The following is a 16,362-nucleotide window of genomic DNA, read 5'->3' on the forward strand; positions in this document are numbered from 1 at the left end:
TAAGACACTGATTCAAAAAAGGACATTTATATTTGGCAGTTGAAGTGTACATACATCCAAACTCTTGAACTTGACACCAAAATGAATAAGCCATAAAAGTCTACTAACACACGGCACATTAAAATATACCTGTAGAAGAATAATTATAACTTTTATACCACGCTTGTTTTTTCAGGACTTGATCGACAAACCAGAAATATAGTATAGTTTATAATTTTTTCAAGTTTCACCAGGGTGTAGTAATACCTTTTTTCATAGCCTTACATTGATATATACACAGATAGTTTTGCATCTGATTACAGCCACATTGACCAAAAAAAAGATTTCTGCATTCTCAAATGACTAAAATGACATTTACAATCCCTTTCAATGACACCATATTGGTATTGTTACTCAGCAGTGGGCAGGTATACTGCAGGCTTTTTTTAAGCACAACAGTTAAATATCAATACTAAAAATCATGTATCACATCATTCATTAAGGTCAGCTCAACTAACATTCAACCCATTTTGCTCTACTCTCCACAAAACAAAATAATGAACACAGTGAATTACAGTAATAAAAAAACTTGGTAAACTAGTTATTTTTAAAGGAGGAATATAGAAAATAATTTTCTTTCATGAAATTTAAAATGTTTGCCTTTTTATATGTGAAATAATTGTATTTACTAAATTGGGATTTTCATGCATTTGGAAACACTGGATAAAGTGGGATATTTTACAACTTGGCAACCAATGAAGCAGGTGAATCATTGTGAGGGGCTTCTTCGTACATCCATGATTCTAACGCAATTCTAAGCAAAAAAGGCAAAAACCTACAGTACATTACAGCTAGAACTAACCATAATCAGAGATCAATAAGCCTCCCAAAACTCTGGTGCATTCTCTGCATATAGGCCCTAAGCACTGACATATTGTGCTGTCCACAGGTTGTACTGGGCTCTATTCAGTGCTACAATAGTTGGGCTTTGAAGGCACAATGGTGGAGGAGACTATCATAGTCTTTTTAATAGGGGGCAGGTGTTTGAGGTGAAGGGGGGTCCACATCTAGACCTCAGAGTTGTCTGAGCTGCTCCACATGCCAGCTGGGCCTTGGCTGTAGCCATTGTAGGCAGAAGAAGAGGAGGTGGTATAAGGAGGGAACTGGGTCTTCTTTTCCCTCTTCTTGCGCCACAGCAGCAGAATGACAATGGTGGCAATGAGGCAGATGAGAAGGATCAGACCTGCGAGGCCCACTAACATGGGCACGGTGGAGGTGTCAGCCAGTTCTCTGCCAGAACTTTCCAGCAGGGGGCGGTCCAGGAGGGGGTCACGGTTAGGGGACCAGGGCTGGCGCTGGCTGACCACCATGCGGTCTGCTCGGTCTAGAGCGATGTGCTGGATGTTGGTGCCCCGGTTGTTTTCTACACCGATGTCCTGGGCCACACCAAGGTCAGAAAGCGCAGGGGCGGCACGGCGGCGGCGGTGGGTGGCCATGTTGGAGGTCTCGGGCTGCTCAACAGAGGACATGCTGTGATGCAGGTACTCCACACTGCGTTTGCCAATGTTGCGGTTGGCATTTTCTCTGGAGCGGACTGTGTAAATAGTGTGGATGAACCATTCCCGACCAGCAGCCACCTGCAGAAGAAATGCATGTTTGAGTCTGTTTCTTCTGTATGTACATGTTTATGCAATGCACGAATATACCATAATTTGAGAATTATACAGACCTGGAAAAGTGGAGATGAGGAGAGTGAGAAGCCATCTGATCCTGGTTGTCTGACCAAAGGCAGACCTCCAGGTGTGTCTTGAGCCAGTGTGGCCTTAAAAGCAACATCACCAAATACTGTAGCTTGAGTCTCTGGCTGGGCCTTGTCCTGCAGAACAACACACAGAAATCAGAAATGACCTCTACTTTTCTTTTGGCCTTCACAACACCTTAAAGTATTGTCTTTGTGGTTTTATTGCATCTTACCAGGATTTTGAATCTGTAAAGCAGAGAAGGAGCGTCTGCCAGGCAGCCGTACTCCTTGTTGGTTGGGTTATACTTGGGAACGTAGCCATCTGCTCCAGTGCAGAGGAAGACTTTCTCAATGCTGCAGGAGAAGGAGTCACCGAGGTTCTGGACAGGGTCCACCATCACACGACCGTAGATCATGGAACCTGAAGCAAAGAACAGATGAAATGGTAAGTGGCACTATAACATGGGATCCTTAGAAGGTAAATGGTTCTCAGCTGTAATGTTTACTAAAATCCACCAGGTGGCAGTGTTGCAGTACCATCTGAAAAAGCAGCATCAGTTCCTTCTCCAAAGCCCATGGAGCCGTCAGACAACCACAACTCCTTCTTGGACAGCAGGAACATCTGAGTGTTGAGGCTAAACTCAGCTGCAACTGGGTCACTCACCTAGAGCACAGAACAAGAGTTACCGTACAAAGAACATATTCTGGGTGGTAATGAAAGCGGCAGATGGCACCAATCTTGAGATATTTTGTAGTAAATGTTGTAAACTTTTCCTGACAAAGTAACTGCCCTGGAAATAATTACATGTTATTAAAGTCTTAATGATTGTTAAGATGGTATTTTTGCAGTGTAATCTTTAAAAAAAACATCTGTGTTCTTTGCTTTGGACCCAGAATCTAGAACTAGATAATGCCAGGGGATTTTTGTCGGAATCTTAAGACTAACCTGCTGGAAGCGAATGTCCATGTCAAACGTAAGTGGCTCTCTTGGGTGGCAGACAGGAGGGATGCTGAACTCCCCATTAGGTGATGCAATGCAGGCGATCAACTTCACTGTGTAGGTCCCAGAGTAGTCTCGCACCTAGAAGTCACACAAATACATAGAAACAATGTTAAGACTGTCTGTAAAGTTTATGATCATTTCACCAAAGCTGGTAAGTTTTGATTCCTCACAGCAAAGTCTGAGACAAAACTCCACTGCTGCATGGGCTGGTTGTAAGTGGGCTCGGTCCTGACCAGGGCGAGAGTGAACGTCAGCCCAGGGTGGTCAGCACACATCACCATGGATGACACGCTGGTTCCTGAAAACAAACATGTAGACAGTCATAAATCTTTAAAGCTGCATTTTGTCCAAACTAGAACTAGTGTCTACTTTTGTATTTAAAGAGTGACCCTTTACATTGTTTGTGCCACTTGCTTCCTAACTGTAAAGGGTCATTTTGACATTTGCTGAAATGACCTCTGGCACTTTCACACAGGAAGGACCCCTAATGTGGAACTCCAGAAATAGATGAAGAGAGGATTTTAGCCACAGGGTAATCCAATAGGAGGTCGCTGTATAGAATGACCACACTGGTTGGTTTTAGGGCTTGTGTGTGCGTGGGCGCCGCCCTCTTACCTGAATGAGACATAACAAACTGTCCCCTGAAGCGAGCCTCTGTCTTGAAGTTGACCACCAGACGTCCCTCCTCATTTATACGCATACTGGTTGGGTACATGGCTCCTATGAGAACAGAGAACAAAGTTTTACAGCGCTTCACAAATGGACTGTAAGCACCAGCAGGGAGCAGCATCGGTCTAAAAGAATATACCTTGTAGCTCAGCCTCAGGTGGGCTGCCGATGCCGTCCTGCCACAGAATAGCAGTATCGTACACAAAGGTGAGTTTGAGCTCTGACTGCAGGTCAAAGTGCTGCCAGCCTCCCACAGCCACTGGAGAGTGGAAGACGTAGGACACAAACAGAGGAACACGCAGGGTGACGTAGGACTGGACCAGGTTCAGCACCTAAATAAGAGATAAATTAGTCATTGTCAAGGATAATGTAGGATCTGTAGTAGTATCTCTTTGTGAGTTTAATGGATTTACTTCAACCCCAGAGAGAATCCACTGATCGGTAAATGCTGGTCTAACGGGGCCTTTAGGATGTTTGATTTTCTGTAGTGTTTTTATTTATGTATGTCCTACCTGTCCATCGGTACCTATGGAGCCGCCACAGTCATTCAGCAGCTCTGACATGTCGTAGTATGTGGTGAACTCCCAGAGGCAGGCCTCCAAGTTGAGGTTCCTGTAGAAGCGCAGAGAGTTGGCTGAGCGCATGACCGGGCTGTACTGGTAGGGTGATGTCTCGCCAATGATTTCAGGGTTCTTCGTTGCATCTGTGATGAAGCCGTGGCCTGTTTGGATCTCATTGAAATCCAGCAAGTTGGAGCAGCGATGGTTGCCCACACGTGTGCCGTCTGGGCTCAGGGTGAGCTCAAAGTTGGACAGAGGTCTTGTGGAGATCACTGGTAACATACCTGTTGAGAGTCAAAAACCTGTTCATTTATTGTGTCTTTGTCTAGTTACTGAACATTAAAGACTATATATATCAATGTCAATGTCTTATCTTAAATGCAAAAAAAAAACTGTTTATATTTGTCGAAGCAACCTTCTACTACTACACTTTCTCAATCTGGGGTGTTCTTGGGCACAGAAGAGTTGGAAGTTGTTAATGAGTTTAAATACTTGGGCGTGATTATAGACTCCAAACTCTCTTTCAAAAATCATGTTAAAATTATATCCAAAAGAATTAAATTTAATCTTTGTAATATTAAGCAAATCAGAGGATCTCTGTCAGATGCAACTGCTCTGATGTTCCTGCACTCAATGATATTTTCACATCTGAACTACTGCATCACCAGCTGGTCTATGTCGGGTTCTACTATGCTAAAACCAGTTGAACTCTAGATAAAAAACTTCTCTTATCATCATTGCAAGATCTTAGAGAAACATAACTTACTGAGTTTTGATAATTTTTGTAAATTTTCCTCAATATGCTTAATTTATAAAGTACTACATGGCTTGGCGCCACCCCCACTGCTAGAGTTAATTAAATACAGATAGACTCATCTATCACCAGAGCTGTTGTTAACAGGGACTGTGAGGTTCCTTTTAAAAAAACCTCTTTCAGCCATAATGCACTATCTATTAAAGGTAGTGCATTATGGAACACACTACCCCCAACTATAAGGGAAGGTCCCACTCTGGCCACCTTTAAGAGCCAGGTAAAGGTGTGGCTTAGAGCTAACCAAACGTGCAATCACCTCTGACTGCATGCTGTACCGTATTAGCCCAATAGAGCATACTAATGAATTGTGTCTCCGTTTTAACACTTACTAATGAATTATCTTGTTTTTCTTTTTCTTTCATCCTGTTTCTCCCTGTTTTATATAGCAAATGTCACTACTGTATATCTTTTGTCTTAGAGCTGGCTTAAAGCTAACCAAACATATAATCACCTCTACCTGTATGCTGTACCGTATTATCCCAGTAGAGCATACTAATGAATTGTCTCTGTTTTAACACTTACTTACACTTAACACTTACAAATGTTACTACTGTATACTTTTTGTCCTTTTTATTGTAATTTCAATCTACCTAATGGACTACCCTTGGGCTACAATCTGGCACTTTTACGTGTACTGCTGTACATGTTCATCAAATGTGCATTGTCCTGAAATAATAAATAAATAAATAAATGGTTGCAACACAATTTTACTGCTCACCATCCATGTGAGGCATGTTGATAGTCAGTTTCACGAGGTTAGGGAAATCTGGGTCATCTGGACCGGTGTAGCGGATCTTAGCAGAGAAAGGTTCAGCTCCAACAGTGCCTGGGATACGAGGCTGACACATACCTGCAAAGAGGTAGAAGTCAGTTCAACCAATGAACTCTATACCAAATATATATTTGGGGCTGTCACATCAGTCCTTCACTCACCCTCTTCCTTGCTGATCACAGCAATGGGACTGGACAGCTCCAGACCGGCATCTCCATTAGCATTGAAGGCTCTGGCAGCACATTGAACCCTTGAACCGGTCTGGAAGTAGATTGAATCCAAAGTGATGGACTTGGTGTTGGTGAAGAAAGTATTAGTGTCCACCTCCCTCATGGGGCTGGTCACTCCATCTGACCCGGTGGGGGCGCTGACCAGCCAGCGATACTGAGTGAGAGTGTCGTTGATGTTCTCCGCAGAGCAGATGGAACCGGTTTTGTCAAAGTCGTGGTACTTAGGGTTGCAAGCCTGCAAGGGATGACAAGACAGATGGCAACTGAAAAATTAAAGAAATTTGGAGGTGTGTGTGGCTCTCAAAAGCAGCAGATGCATTGCACTCACCGTCACACACACAACAGGGTATCCATTCGGCGGGTGGGGCTTGTCTTTGGATTTAGCTGTGTCATCATACATTAGCAGGGAAACCACCTGGGGCACGGCAGGGAAGGTAACATCTGCCACACTGTCCATCTCCTCAATGTACACAATGGCCTTGTTCATCTAGCAAAAAGAGGAAATGCATCATTAGCTCAGGACTTTAAATTAGGGCTGTCAGCATTAACGTGTTAATCGCAATGCAATTAAGGTGATTTATTAATTTATTTTACACTTCACTCGGCTTCGCGTTGTTCCTAACAGGCTACTATTTTGACCCTTTGCCGCACCGTTACTTATCATCAAGCTGCCATACGTCCTCGTAACACATCACTGCTGCAGGCATGATGGAGAAAGACAGCAGCAACACAATTCTGCGGACGGCTCAGTAGACAAGTCGAAAGCCATATGCACATTGTGTAAAGCCGAATTAAAATATCACCGAAGCACGTCAAGCTTGAGCTCGGGTCTTAAAGACGTACTACGGTTGCCATGTTCTGACCCGTCTTATACATTGCCGTCGAGGGGGACAGCAGCCCCACGCGCACACAGCCTATATGACACGGAGAAAGCAGCCCAACTGGTGCAAAGTGCAAACGCTGTCTCATTAACCGGTGATCACTGGACATCAGTGAGTAATCAAAATTATTTAGGAGTTACTGCACACTATATTGACTCTAGATTCAAATGTGTGACTAGATTCACACATTTTTCTTTTGTTTACAGTAAATAAATAAATAAATAAATATTAAACAAATACAAATCTTAAAGTCAAGTTCATAAAGTAACTTTCTTTGCATTCATTTGATTCCTCAAATTGTGGTACCTAACATATCTGAATTTGTCACGTGAGCAGTACATGCCCAATGTAGAGTGTATGGGTAGAATCTCACAGTTCTGTTAATAGGTTTGTCTACTGTTTGGCTCTGCTGGGACATTCCCCTCAGCATCTCATTCCAGAGGGAAAGGCTTTTTATAAGACTCTGTGGTTCAGGCCTGCTGACAGCAATGCCAGCTGCTGCCTGGCTATTTTAGCACAGGCTGCCATGACAGGGGTGCATGCTCACGCGTGTAGATATGCAGCACAGTACATGTGCACATGTAGGACTCGCTATTGGTTTATATTTGTTTGTGTGTATGTGCTGTGTGACCTCCGTGTCACCTGTATTTCAGCCACCATGTTGTCATCAGGCTTCATGTGTACAGTGAAGGCCTCTCTCATCTCTCTCTGACCGTCATACAGGATCTCAATCTCCACAAAGTGTTCCGTCTCACCCTCTTTGAACTCAACATCTTAGACACAGAGACAGTGATGTGAGTATTGATCAAAACATCTCCAAATACCTCCAATGTAAATTCATATCAAGAGGCACTGTGCAAGCTACTGCGTCACTTTGCGGCCACCAAACCATGTTCTTACCTTCTGACAGGGGGTTGTAGTCTTCTCCGGAGGTTGCAGAGCCGTCCTTGGTGTGCACTCTCACCACTGAGACCTTTGAGGTGTCTCCAACGCGCAGGATGGGAATCTTCACAATAGCCACGTCACCTTTGACCTGAGGTTCACGTACACTGTATTTGATCTCAGCGAAACGGATGATGGGCTCTAGAACAGGAAGAACATTTGAATTACAAATGAGCCAAAACAACATCTACATAGTTATTTTCTCAAATGTACAAATAGAGTAGTTTACAAGAACAGAAGAACACACAAAACTTAAATGTAGTTGCCATTGTTGGCAATTCCGTCTTTTTAGATGCAGCAAAATACTTAATTTTTTCAGATTCTATAATTCTTTTTTTTTTTATGATGTATAAATGTCAAATTAATTTGCACTTATTTGCAGCATCATCCAGCTTCATATTTGTAGCCTGCCCGGTACAAAACTCTCTCCAGAGTTTCACAGGAGTGAAGTGCTTTGCTCAAGGACAGCTCAGCAAAAGTTCTTAAGGGAGGTATTTTTTATTTTCCACACCCACCGTTTATTCCTGATGGTTTTATCTATATGATACAGCCATTCTCTTGGTTATTTGAAATATTTGTATTCATTTAATTTTTTTTAATGTTGGTAAAGTACATACTGTCTTTCCCGTCCGTGACTGTGACCAGCGCTTCCTTCTGCTCCCCGATAGAAGCTCCATAAGGAGACTTGCTCTTGGGAGTTCCCAGGACGAGACGGAACTCTTCATCGTCTTCATGGACGGAATCGTCCATCAGGCTGACCACACACGGCTTCTCAGTTTCACCTGAAGAAAAATGGTCAACATACTCGGAAAAGTGCTGCTGGATGTAGAGGGACAGAGAGATTAAGAGGGGTAGACAAGGCCTTACCTGGTAGGAAAGTTATGATTGATGCGTCAGTATTGGGTCTTTCACTGTAGTCCATCATGACTTGGGCAGAGGCTTGGCGAGTGTAACAGCGTACTGTGGACCGGATGCTAATGTCTCCACTACGGTACACTATGGCTGTTACCTCCCCATCAGACTCATCCACCTTGTAGCTTCCTTCCTTAAACTGAACCTTTGGCACTGTAAAGACAACAATCGGTTTGTTACCAGAGTTTCACTGCGTTTGAGTGAAGCAAATGACTGTGATTTGCACTAAAAAAATCTAAAATAATTCCAAAAATTAAATTATATATATATATGATATTTTAATTTGTAATATCTTAAGTTTAAACCGTTATTCATAAATGTATAAAAGCAACTTTAGACCCATACCAGGACATTGACCAGGACATTTACAAACCACCTAAGGATTTGTATAATCACTTCGTAAATGCTTTATTATATGAATCAATAAATACTTAAATATTCTCATTTCCTCTAAAAAACACATTATTGTGTGTTTCAAACAATGTTTTAATTGTTCATGTAATGCTAATTAGGGGGATCAAAATAAAATATGTTTTTCTAGAATTGTACCAAAATTATCATATTTCAGTGTATTCATTTTAAACTAATGTCAACAATCATACTTGACTCACATCATATAGAATCTACTTTAAAGTTACTGTAGGCATTTTGTATGTGTGCTTGACACTCACCGTCAGTCACTGTATCATTAATGGTGATGGTGGTCTTGCTCGGTTCTCCCAGCACAGCATTCATGGGCATCCGTAACACGAGGTCAAAGGTCTCCGGCCCCTCCAGCTCCGGCTGACCCAGATCATCCAGGATGGTCACTCTGAATGTCTGCATTGTCACTCCAGGAGCAAAGTCTAAGTTGCGACTAATGCCAACATAGTCCAGTCCAGCTGCCAGATAGAGAGGAAACCATGAACTAACACTGTAATGCAAAATCATAGCTAAATGCCGTTGATTCTGTGGCACTGCTGATTTTACCTTCTGCAGAGACAGGCTCACTCTTCCTGGAGCGCACAGTGACAGTAGCCGTCTTAGACAGGTCGGTCCCTGTCCTCCAGACCTTGACCTCAACGTAGCCTGAACTCTCATCCACGACATACTCAGGTTCCCCAAAATACAGCGAGGGCTCTATGGGATTTGGGAATAATAGGAAATTGCAAAAGGTAAATGATTAAAGCTATAGTAAGTAATGACAACAAAACTGTCAGCGCGTCCACATGATACAATCCTTCCGTGACCGTCCCACCCCCCCTAAAGCTTTAAGACATGTTGCCGTTTCAAAATTTCTAGAGGCCAGCACGTTTTTTAGATGAAATAACCATGCCAGTAGTGCCAAAACAGCACATGAAATACATATATCATCACTACATTTTGTCATAATATTGTACTTCCATCAGTTCTGCTGTTTGTCAGACCAAAAGGCTCTTTGGGAAAGACATAGTGTAGCAACATAAGCTTTTATTCGAGCCGTGTTCAGGGACAAACTGGCATGAATGGCTGAGCAAACTCCCTAATTTTCTGACTCAGCACAGGAAGAGAGCTGTCATCCCTCTTATCCTGTTCTCCTTCAACCTTCCTCCCCCACTTATCTAAATCCAGACAGCTCTGTCTGAACTCAACGCCAAAGGGCCAAGGATACACCTGAAGAATAAGGCGTGTGCTTGTGTGTGCATGAGTGAAGGGATGTTCCCAGTTTCTGATGATAGAGCAGCTGATAAGCAGTATGGCGACGGTTTGGCAGAGACAGAGAGGTAACCCTCCACTTTGCAAGGCAGAGGGCAAGAATTCAGACCCGTGGAACTCATTGTCAATTCATCTCTTCTCACTTCTGTATAAAGCGTGTTTTCATCACACTGTGTTCAGTCAGTGCTCTTAGAGATCCACTGATAGCAGCACAAACTCAGAAGCTTTTTGGACTATAAACTAAGGAAAAGAAAGAGAAAAGACAGACAGAGAGATAGAGACATTTTCAGTGTAAATTATGGTGCCAATTTTAAAAAAGGCACCCTTTATAAAGGGTTTGTAAGTAGTAATTAGTAAATGTGTGTAAAAATGTCTTTGTTTTTGGTAATTATGCAGGATTATATATTGGTAATATATTAATGAATGCTCAGGGTTTCTCATTTCTAATAAACTATCAAATCTGCAGTTATAAATGATTAAAATTCATTAATAAAGGCTGTTTGCAATAATCCACCCTGATCAATCCTGATGAATTAAAGAGCTTCAGGAGTATTTTTTCACAATTTGGCAACCCCAAAGTTGTCCACATTAGACAGAATTGAAAGAAGAAACAAACATTATTCCTCTTACAAATGAAAAGTTGAATTGTGGCTGATGTTGACATGTATATATATATATATATATATATATATATATATATATATATATATATAATGTATATATATATATATATATATATATATATATATATATATGTGTGTGGCAATGAATAAGTTTGGGATATTGTAATTTAACTTTAGACCGATCAAACACAGATATATTTTATTTTGTCTATATAAATGTTGTTTGATGACCATAGGCTAAAACACAGAGTTGTTCTCAGTTATTGGTGCTTAATCAGAATTTGCAGATCTAGATTTAGAATTCGACAGATGCTGCAACAGGCAACTGACGCTGAAGGATGGATTTCTGGCACTCTTTCAATGCCTCACCGCCTCCAAGGCAGCTATTTAGTACAAGGGAGAATGAGAAGGGGGGTTATATGGGGCAATGAGTGCCAACATGGTAACCTTAAATATCAGTGGGAGGAAGAGCCAAACAAATACAGTAACAATGGAGACTCAATGTTGGCAAGAGTCCAAACCACAAGTTTACTCAGACAGGCAGATGGATTCACACACACACACACACACACACACACACACACACACACACACACTCTCTGAACCAGATTTATGATGGGGTGTTACTTCAGGACCCACCAAGAAGTAAAACCACAATAGAGGTTTACACAGAGGAGTCTTCTCTTGTCTCTTTACGTCTGGGAATGCACGCTGATTATTTTTACATAAAGTTCAATTGTACTCCTGTTCCAAATTGGGAGGGATGCTTTCTCCGCGAGGACGTCTGTCACTATAACAAGCAGGTCCAGAAAATTTGCCTCAGTGAAAGGTTGGAGATATAGAGGAGAAAGGTGAGGAAGACAAAATGACTGCTATTACTGGTAGAAAAAGAAAGACAAGAAGGGCCTCAAGGATTTTTTTTAAACTTTGGGGCTACAAATTGTCAAATTTGTTAAGACATTTTCTTTGATGGATCAAATCAAATCAATGATGTATTAGTGATTTATAGCTTTAAAAAAAACTGCATTCCTTCTTAAGTTAAAAGTAGTGCTATCAAGTGCTAGTGTGTCTATATATATATATATATATATATATATATTTAAAAAACGAGCACCTTGTTCAATTGTATTTGTCTGTTCTGTATGTTCAAAAATATAAAACAAAAAGAAAGGAGCACAAGACTGCGAAAACAACCACTGGATGGGAAAAGCGTATTTTACAATAACTTTGAATGCACCACGAGGCTGGCGATGCGAGGCTGAGTCTGTGTTGTTTTTCAGACAACGGCAGCTACAGTCTGGTGTTAGAATCCTCTACAGTGAAATACAGTCACAGTAGGTTAACGTTAGCTGCTGCTAAGTATAGTGTTGACTAGCGTCCCGTGCGGCGATGTTTCAGTTCCCTCTAACGTCCGTTTTCGGAGCATCAGAGAGAAGCGCAGGCATTTAAGTGGCACCTAAATAAGGCACAGAAATCCACGTTGCTATTCAGTCCGGTAGATAACGGTCGTTAAGGCACTAGTGCCATATTAGCACCGGGTCTCAGACCCCCCCACCCAAATAAAAACTCTTTGGATCTACACGATTCACGTGGATGACATTTTCCCATTCAAAACGGTGATTTCCGCCGAAAGGCGACTAGTTTGCAGGTATCTACTACTCTTTGGCCGGCTCGCAAGCCCAAACAAGTGTGTCTGTTGTTTTGTTTCCGGTCTAGCTAGATCCGGTGTGGTGTTGTAGTTTTTCTAACGTTACTAGTTGTTGCAACAGCCTGTGAAAAAAACGACAAAGTTTGCTAGACCAAAAAGAATGTTAATCTCGAGATTAAAAAAAATGTGTTGAATCAGCCAGTGGGCATTCGGACTCAATGACCAATCTGATTGGTGGAGTGCTAGCCCTTGACTAGCAAATCAGTGCACGAGAAAACCGCCAGTATCTTCTTATTACTAGCCATCGTATTTTCTTCTGTTCAGCGAGTAATGACAACAACAATCCTTCTTGACTACTATCAACACTCTCTGATGAAAACAATGACTGACGACAGCGTGCTCTGTGTTTACTAGGTCTAGGCCGTCTGGTTGGTGTGTCAGAGCCTTAACAGAAACAGGCAATGTAGCCTTGAATACCATCAAACAGGGGAAAGAGTAAAAACATGCCAGTCAATTGGATTCCCTGCACAATAGTCCCTCTCTCTCCACCACCTGCCTTTTGGTCCCTGCAGACAAAGGCATGCCCTCTGTTTCCCCTGAGCTCCCCTGAATGCCAATGAGGACTGGGGGTCGCTTGAGGAGCACAGTGAGGTTTTAAAGCCCTTTTATCTGTTAGACAGGCTACAGCGTAGCATAACATCAACTGAGGCCGTCATTCTCCATCTCAACACCTGTCTATTGTTATCTTGTTTTAAACACTCAGGCAGACAGAATATGGTGGATAAATGAAGCAGAGTGTGTAAACAAAGCTTTAGACCCAGGCACAGAAAGGGTAATGGACCTGAAAATACTGTAAAGCCACTAAGGCAAGTACAGAATCCAGGGCTTTCGTTTCGGCGACTATTGCGCCGCCTGTGCACTTTTGGTGGATTAATAGTGTGCAGATACCAAAATGGCAAAATAGAGCATCAAAGGGGCTCTGAGCAACAAGATCACCCACAGCTGCCACCATGATGTCAGTAGCACTGTAACCACATCTATCTATAAGTTTTCTGAGGTGAGAGAATGGAACAAGCTCATCCAACACCGACTTCACTCACCATCATCGCTGTCTGCCAAGATGGTGATCTTGGCGGTAGGGAAGTTGGCGCCCACCTGGCCGCCCATAGGCATGCTGAGGCTGACGTTGAAGCTCTCTTCCTCCTCATACAGGGAGTCATCAATGATAATGATGCGACAGAGTTTCTCCCGCTCATCCTTGTCAAAACGCAGCACACTGTTGTGGTCCTCAGGTCGGGTGATGTAGTCAGAGTAGGACAGCACAGTGCTGGGTATGGTGCCAGTGGCGGTGGCTGAGGAATTATGGGAACAGAGAGAGGACAGGAGATTCAACTTCAGTTGTCATTGTTGGGTTGCTAGCAGCATAAAGTCATAGGATGCAAAAGAGAAAAGGTTATACAAACATAAAGAGAATGTTACTTTAATATAATAAAAAATAAATTTATATAATTATAAAACAATAATTACTAGGGCTGTCAATCGATTAAAAAATTTAATCTAATTAATTACATACTCTGTGATTAATTAATCGAAATTAATCGCATACATAATTAACGGTGGCTGAAACGATACTTTTTAAGAAAGTAAAAAAAGAAAAGAAAAAAAAGGGTACTAAACAACAGTCGGTGACATTAAAGAACGGCTTGTTTCTTGCTAAGGCCATATGGTCAAAATTAAATGATTTAATAATAATGTATAACAATAACAATAACTTATTTCACTAGTAAATTGCTGTTGAACGACAATAACAACCACCAGATGGGAAATGGACATTTACAATAACTTCAAATGCACCACGAGGCTGTAGTTTACCAGTTTCATTGAATGCACCGTCTGTGTTGTTTGTCCGACGGCAGCTGCAGATTGTTACATACTCCTCTACAGTATAACACAGTCAAACTTTACACCGTTTAGCGTTAGCTGTCAGCATTGTAACCGTGTTTAATCCAGCTACTAGCTAGCGGTAGGCTAATGTTAGCTGCTGTCGAGTATAGTGTTAACCATGGATGTATTAAGAGAACTGGATACAGTGTTCGGCGGGAAGCCCCGTACATTCCAATGAGAGTGCTCGATGTTAACTAGCGTCACATGCAGCGGTGTTTGTGTTGCCTGTATCGTCTTCAGAGCATCAGAGAGAAGTGCAGACATATCAGTGGCACCAAATTTCGGTAGCCAGGGTTGGCAGGAAGAAGATTTTTACAAGTAAATTCCAATTAATGATCCAGGCGGCACATTCTCGTCTCCCTCCTTCATTTTACAGTCGAATGGTGGCTAGAACGGCTCCGGGTCAAACGTCAATATGGAATAGATTAATCTGCGTTACTTTTTTGAACGCGTTATTTTTTCTCAGATTAATTAATCGAAATTAACGCGTTATTTTGACAGCCCTAATAATTACAAACAGGTTAATCTCACCTTGCTGAGTGAAACAAACAACCATGAGTTCCTGGCTGGCATCTCCTGAGCGCCGCACCGGCACTAAAAGCTCTCCAACGTCCTCCTCTATCTTGAACTCTGCTTGAGGAATGTAGACAGTGGATTCTGTTTTGGAAAAGAAAACACAAATGATGAGAAGCCGTATATAAGAACTGCTCTCATTCAATAATACATCTATTTACAGTAAGTCTTTCAATTAAAAAGACAGCAGTTATGGTGGTGATGCTTTGTTTAAATAAACTTGATTCTTAGATTCCTACCATCTCCAGGATCCACAATCTCGACTGTTGCGGTGTCAGGAAACTCCAGCACAGCCATGACCGGGTCTGACAGTTGTATCTCGAAAGTCTCTGAGGTCTCAAACTCCTGGTCTGTGAAGATCTTCACCTTCCAGGTTGCCGTAGTCTGGCCGGGGTTGAACTGGACCTGCTTCTGGGCTTTGCCACGGAAGTCTTTGTCCTTCTCAGCTGTCCCATCCTTGGTGGCAATACCTGAAGGACAGAGATGTACATGTGTGTAGCTCCAAGTGAAAAGAGATTTAATTGCTGATTTAAGTAGCTATGAGAGTTGTGCGAGCACTATTTTAGTATGGTGAATGGATTCTGTCTGATGTAAAAAAACACAGAAGTCATTTTACCATCTTTTATTTTAACCCTAACCCTATTTTAGGCCAGTAGGTGTGGTGAATGGATTCTGTCTGTCAAAAACCACTAAAGTCAACGTACATGTATTTTTCCAGCACATTTCTTGGGTTTATACAATCTGCATCTATAATGTTACTTGTTTGTTCCTTTACAATCTACTTGCCTCTTCAAAGACAGAAGTGGACATGTTGGTAACATATGTTGTCATAAATCTGTCACATGCAAGCGTGATACAGCCAAACAGACCAGCATGTTGACATTTCCTTGTGACCTTTACCAGGAAAGGTTATATGTGGTCTCAATCAGACCTCTTTCAGACAAGTAAGGAAATGGAGCACCAGTCAAACAAGAAGACAAAAGATTTGCAAAACATTGTTATTAGTGTTGGTTTGGAGTTATCTCCAGTTTAAGTGTAGGGATATACTGAGGACATCCTGCAGATTAACATGAATCTGCAGAGATTTTAAATGAGAGGGTTATGCTGATGTTTTATAGCAATGCTGGCCCTTTAAATGGCACATAAATAACATAATACAGTTGAAGGAAACAGTTTAAGGTGGCAATAATCCTTTGTTAAACTGTCAGTTTAATAAGGGCATGTTGTGTAGTGTCATCATCATATCAGTTTATTGCTGACAGGAAACCAGAGAAAAATAAGAAACATAAAATGTCTTTTTTGTTGAGAACTCTTACTATAACTAATCCATGAATATAATAATTCTATCTCTATGACATCCTTAGCTCAGCCTGCTTCCCTCTGGGTGGAGGTACAGG

At 41.8% G+C, this 16,362-nt stretch overlaps 1 protein-coding gene across 1 annotated transcript in view; it reads right to left on the reverse strand.

Annotated features, from left to right (window-relative positions):
• Positions 1 to 11: 11 nt before the first annotated feature.
• Positions 12 to 16,362, reverse strand: part of frem3 (Fras1 related extracellular matrix 3) — a 33,371-nt gene continuing 17,020 nt past the window's right edge. The window contains exons 4-24 of the mRNA XM_031276843.2: positions 15,205 to 15,435; positions 14,924 to 15,049; positions 13,549 to 13,800; positions 9,473 to 9,622; positions 9,175 to 9,384; positions 8,459 to 8,656; positions 8,209 to 8,373; positions 7,550 to 7,732; positions 7,292 to 7,422; positions 6,097 to 6,255; positions 5,700 to 6,003; positions 5,485 to 5,616; positions 3,905 to 4,236; positions 3,532 to 3,724; positions 3,339 to 3,443; positions 2,894 to 3,021; positions 2,667 to 2,801; positions 2,258 to 2,384; positions 1,954 to 2,141; positions 1,709 to 1,855; positions 12 to 1,616 (exon numbers count right to left, since the gene is read on the reverse strand). Coding sequence (XP_031132703.1) covers positions 1,047 to 1,616; positions 1,709 to 1,855; positions 1,954 to 2,141; positions 2,258 to 2,384; positions 2,667 to 2,801; positions 2,894 to 3,021; positions 3,339 to 3,443; positions 3,532 to 3,724; positions 3,905 to 4,236; positions 5,485 to 5,616; positions 5,700 to 6,003; positions 6,097 to 6,255; positions 7,292 to 7,422; positions 7,550 to 7,732; positions 8,209 to 8,373; positions 8,459 to 8,656; positions 9,175 to 9,384; positions 9,473 to 9,622; positions 13,549 to 13,800; positions 14,924 to 15,049; positions 15,205 to 15,435 — 4,166 coding nt within the window. The 3' untranslated portion in view covers positions 12 to 1,046. The remainder of the gene's footprint in view (positions 1,617 to 1,708; positions 1,856 to 1,953; positions 2,142 to 2,257; positions 2,385 to 2,666; positions 2,802 to 2,893; positions 3,022 to 3,338; positions 3,444 to 3,531; positions 3,725 to 3,904; positions 4,237 to 5,484; positions 5,617 to 5,699; positions 6,004 to 6,096; positions 6,256 to 7,291; positions 7,423 to 7,549; positions 7,733 to 8,208; positions 8,374 to 8,458; positions 8,657 to 9,174; positions 9,385 to 9,472; positions 9,623 to 13,548; positions 13,801 to 14,923; positions 15,050 to 15,204; positions 15,436 to 16,362) is intronic.

This window comes from Sander lucioperca, chromosome 4 (assembly GCF_008315115.2).
Source record: "Sander lucioperca isolate FBNREF2018 chromosome 4, SLUC_FBN_1.2, whole genome shotgun sequence".
NCBI classification, from domain to species: Eukaryota; Metazoa; Chordata; class Actinopteri; order Perciformes; family Percidae; genus Sander; species Sander lucioperca.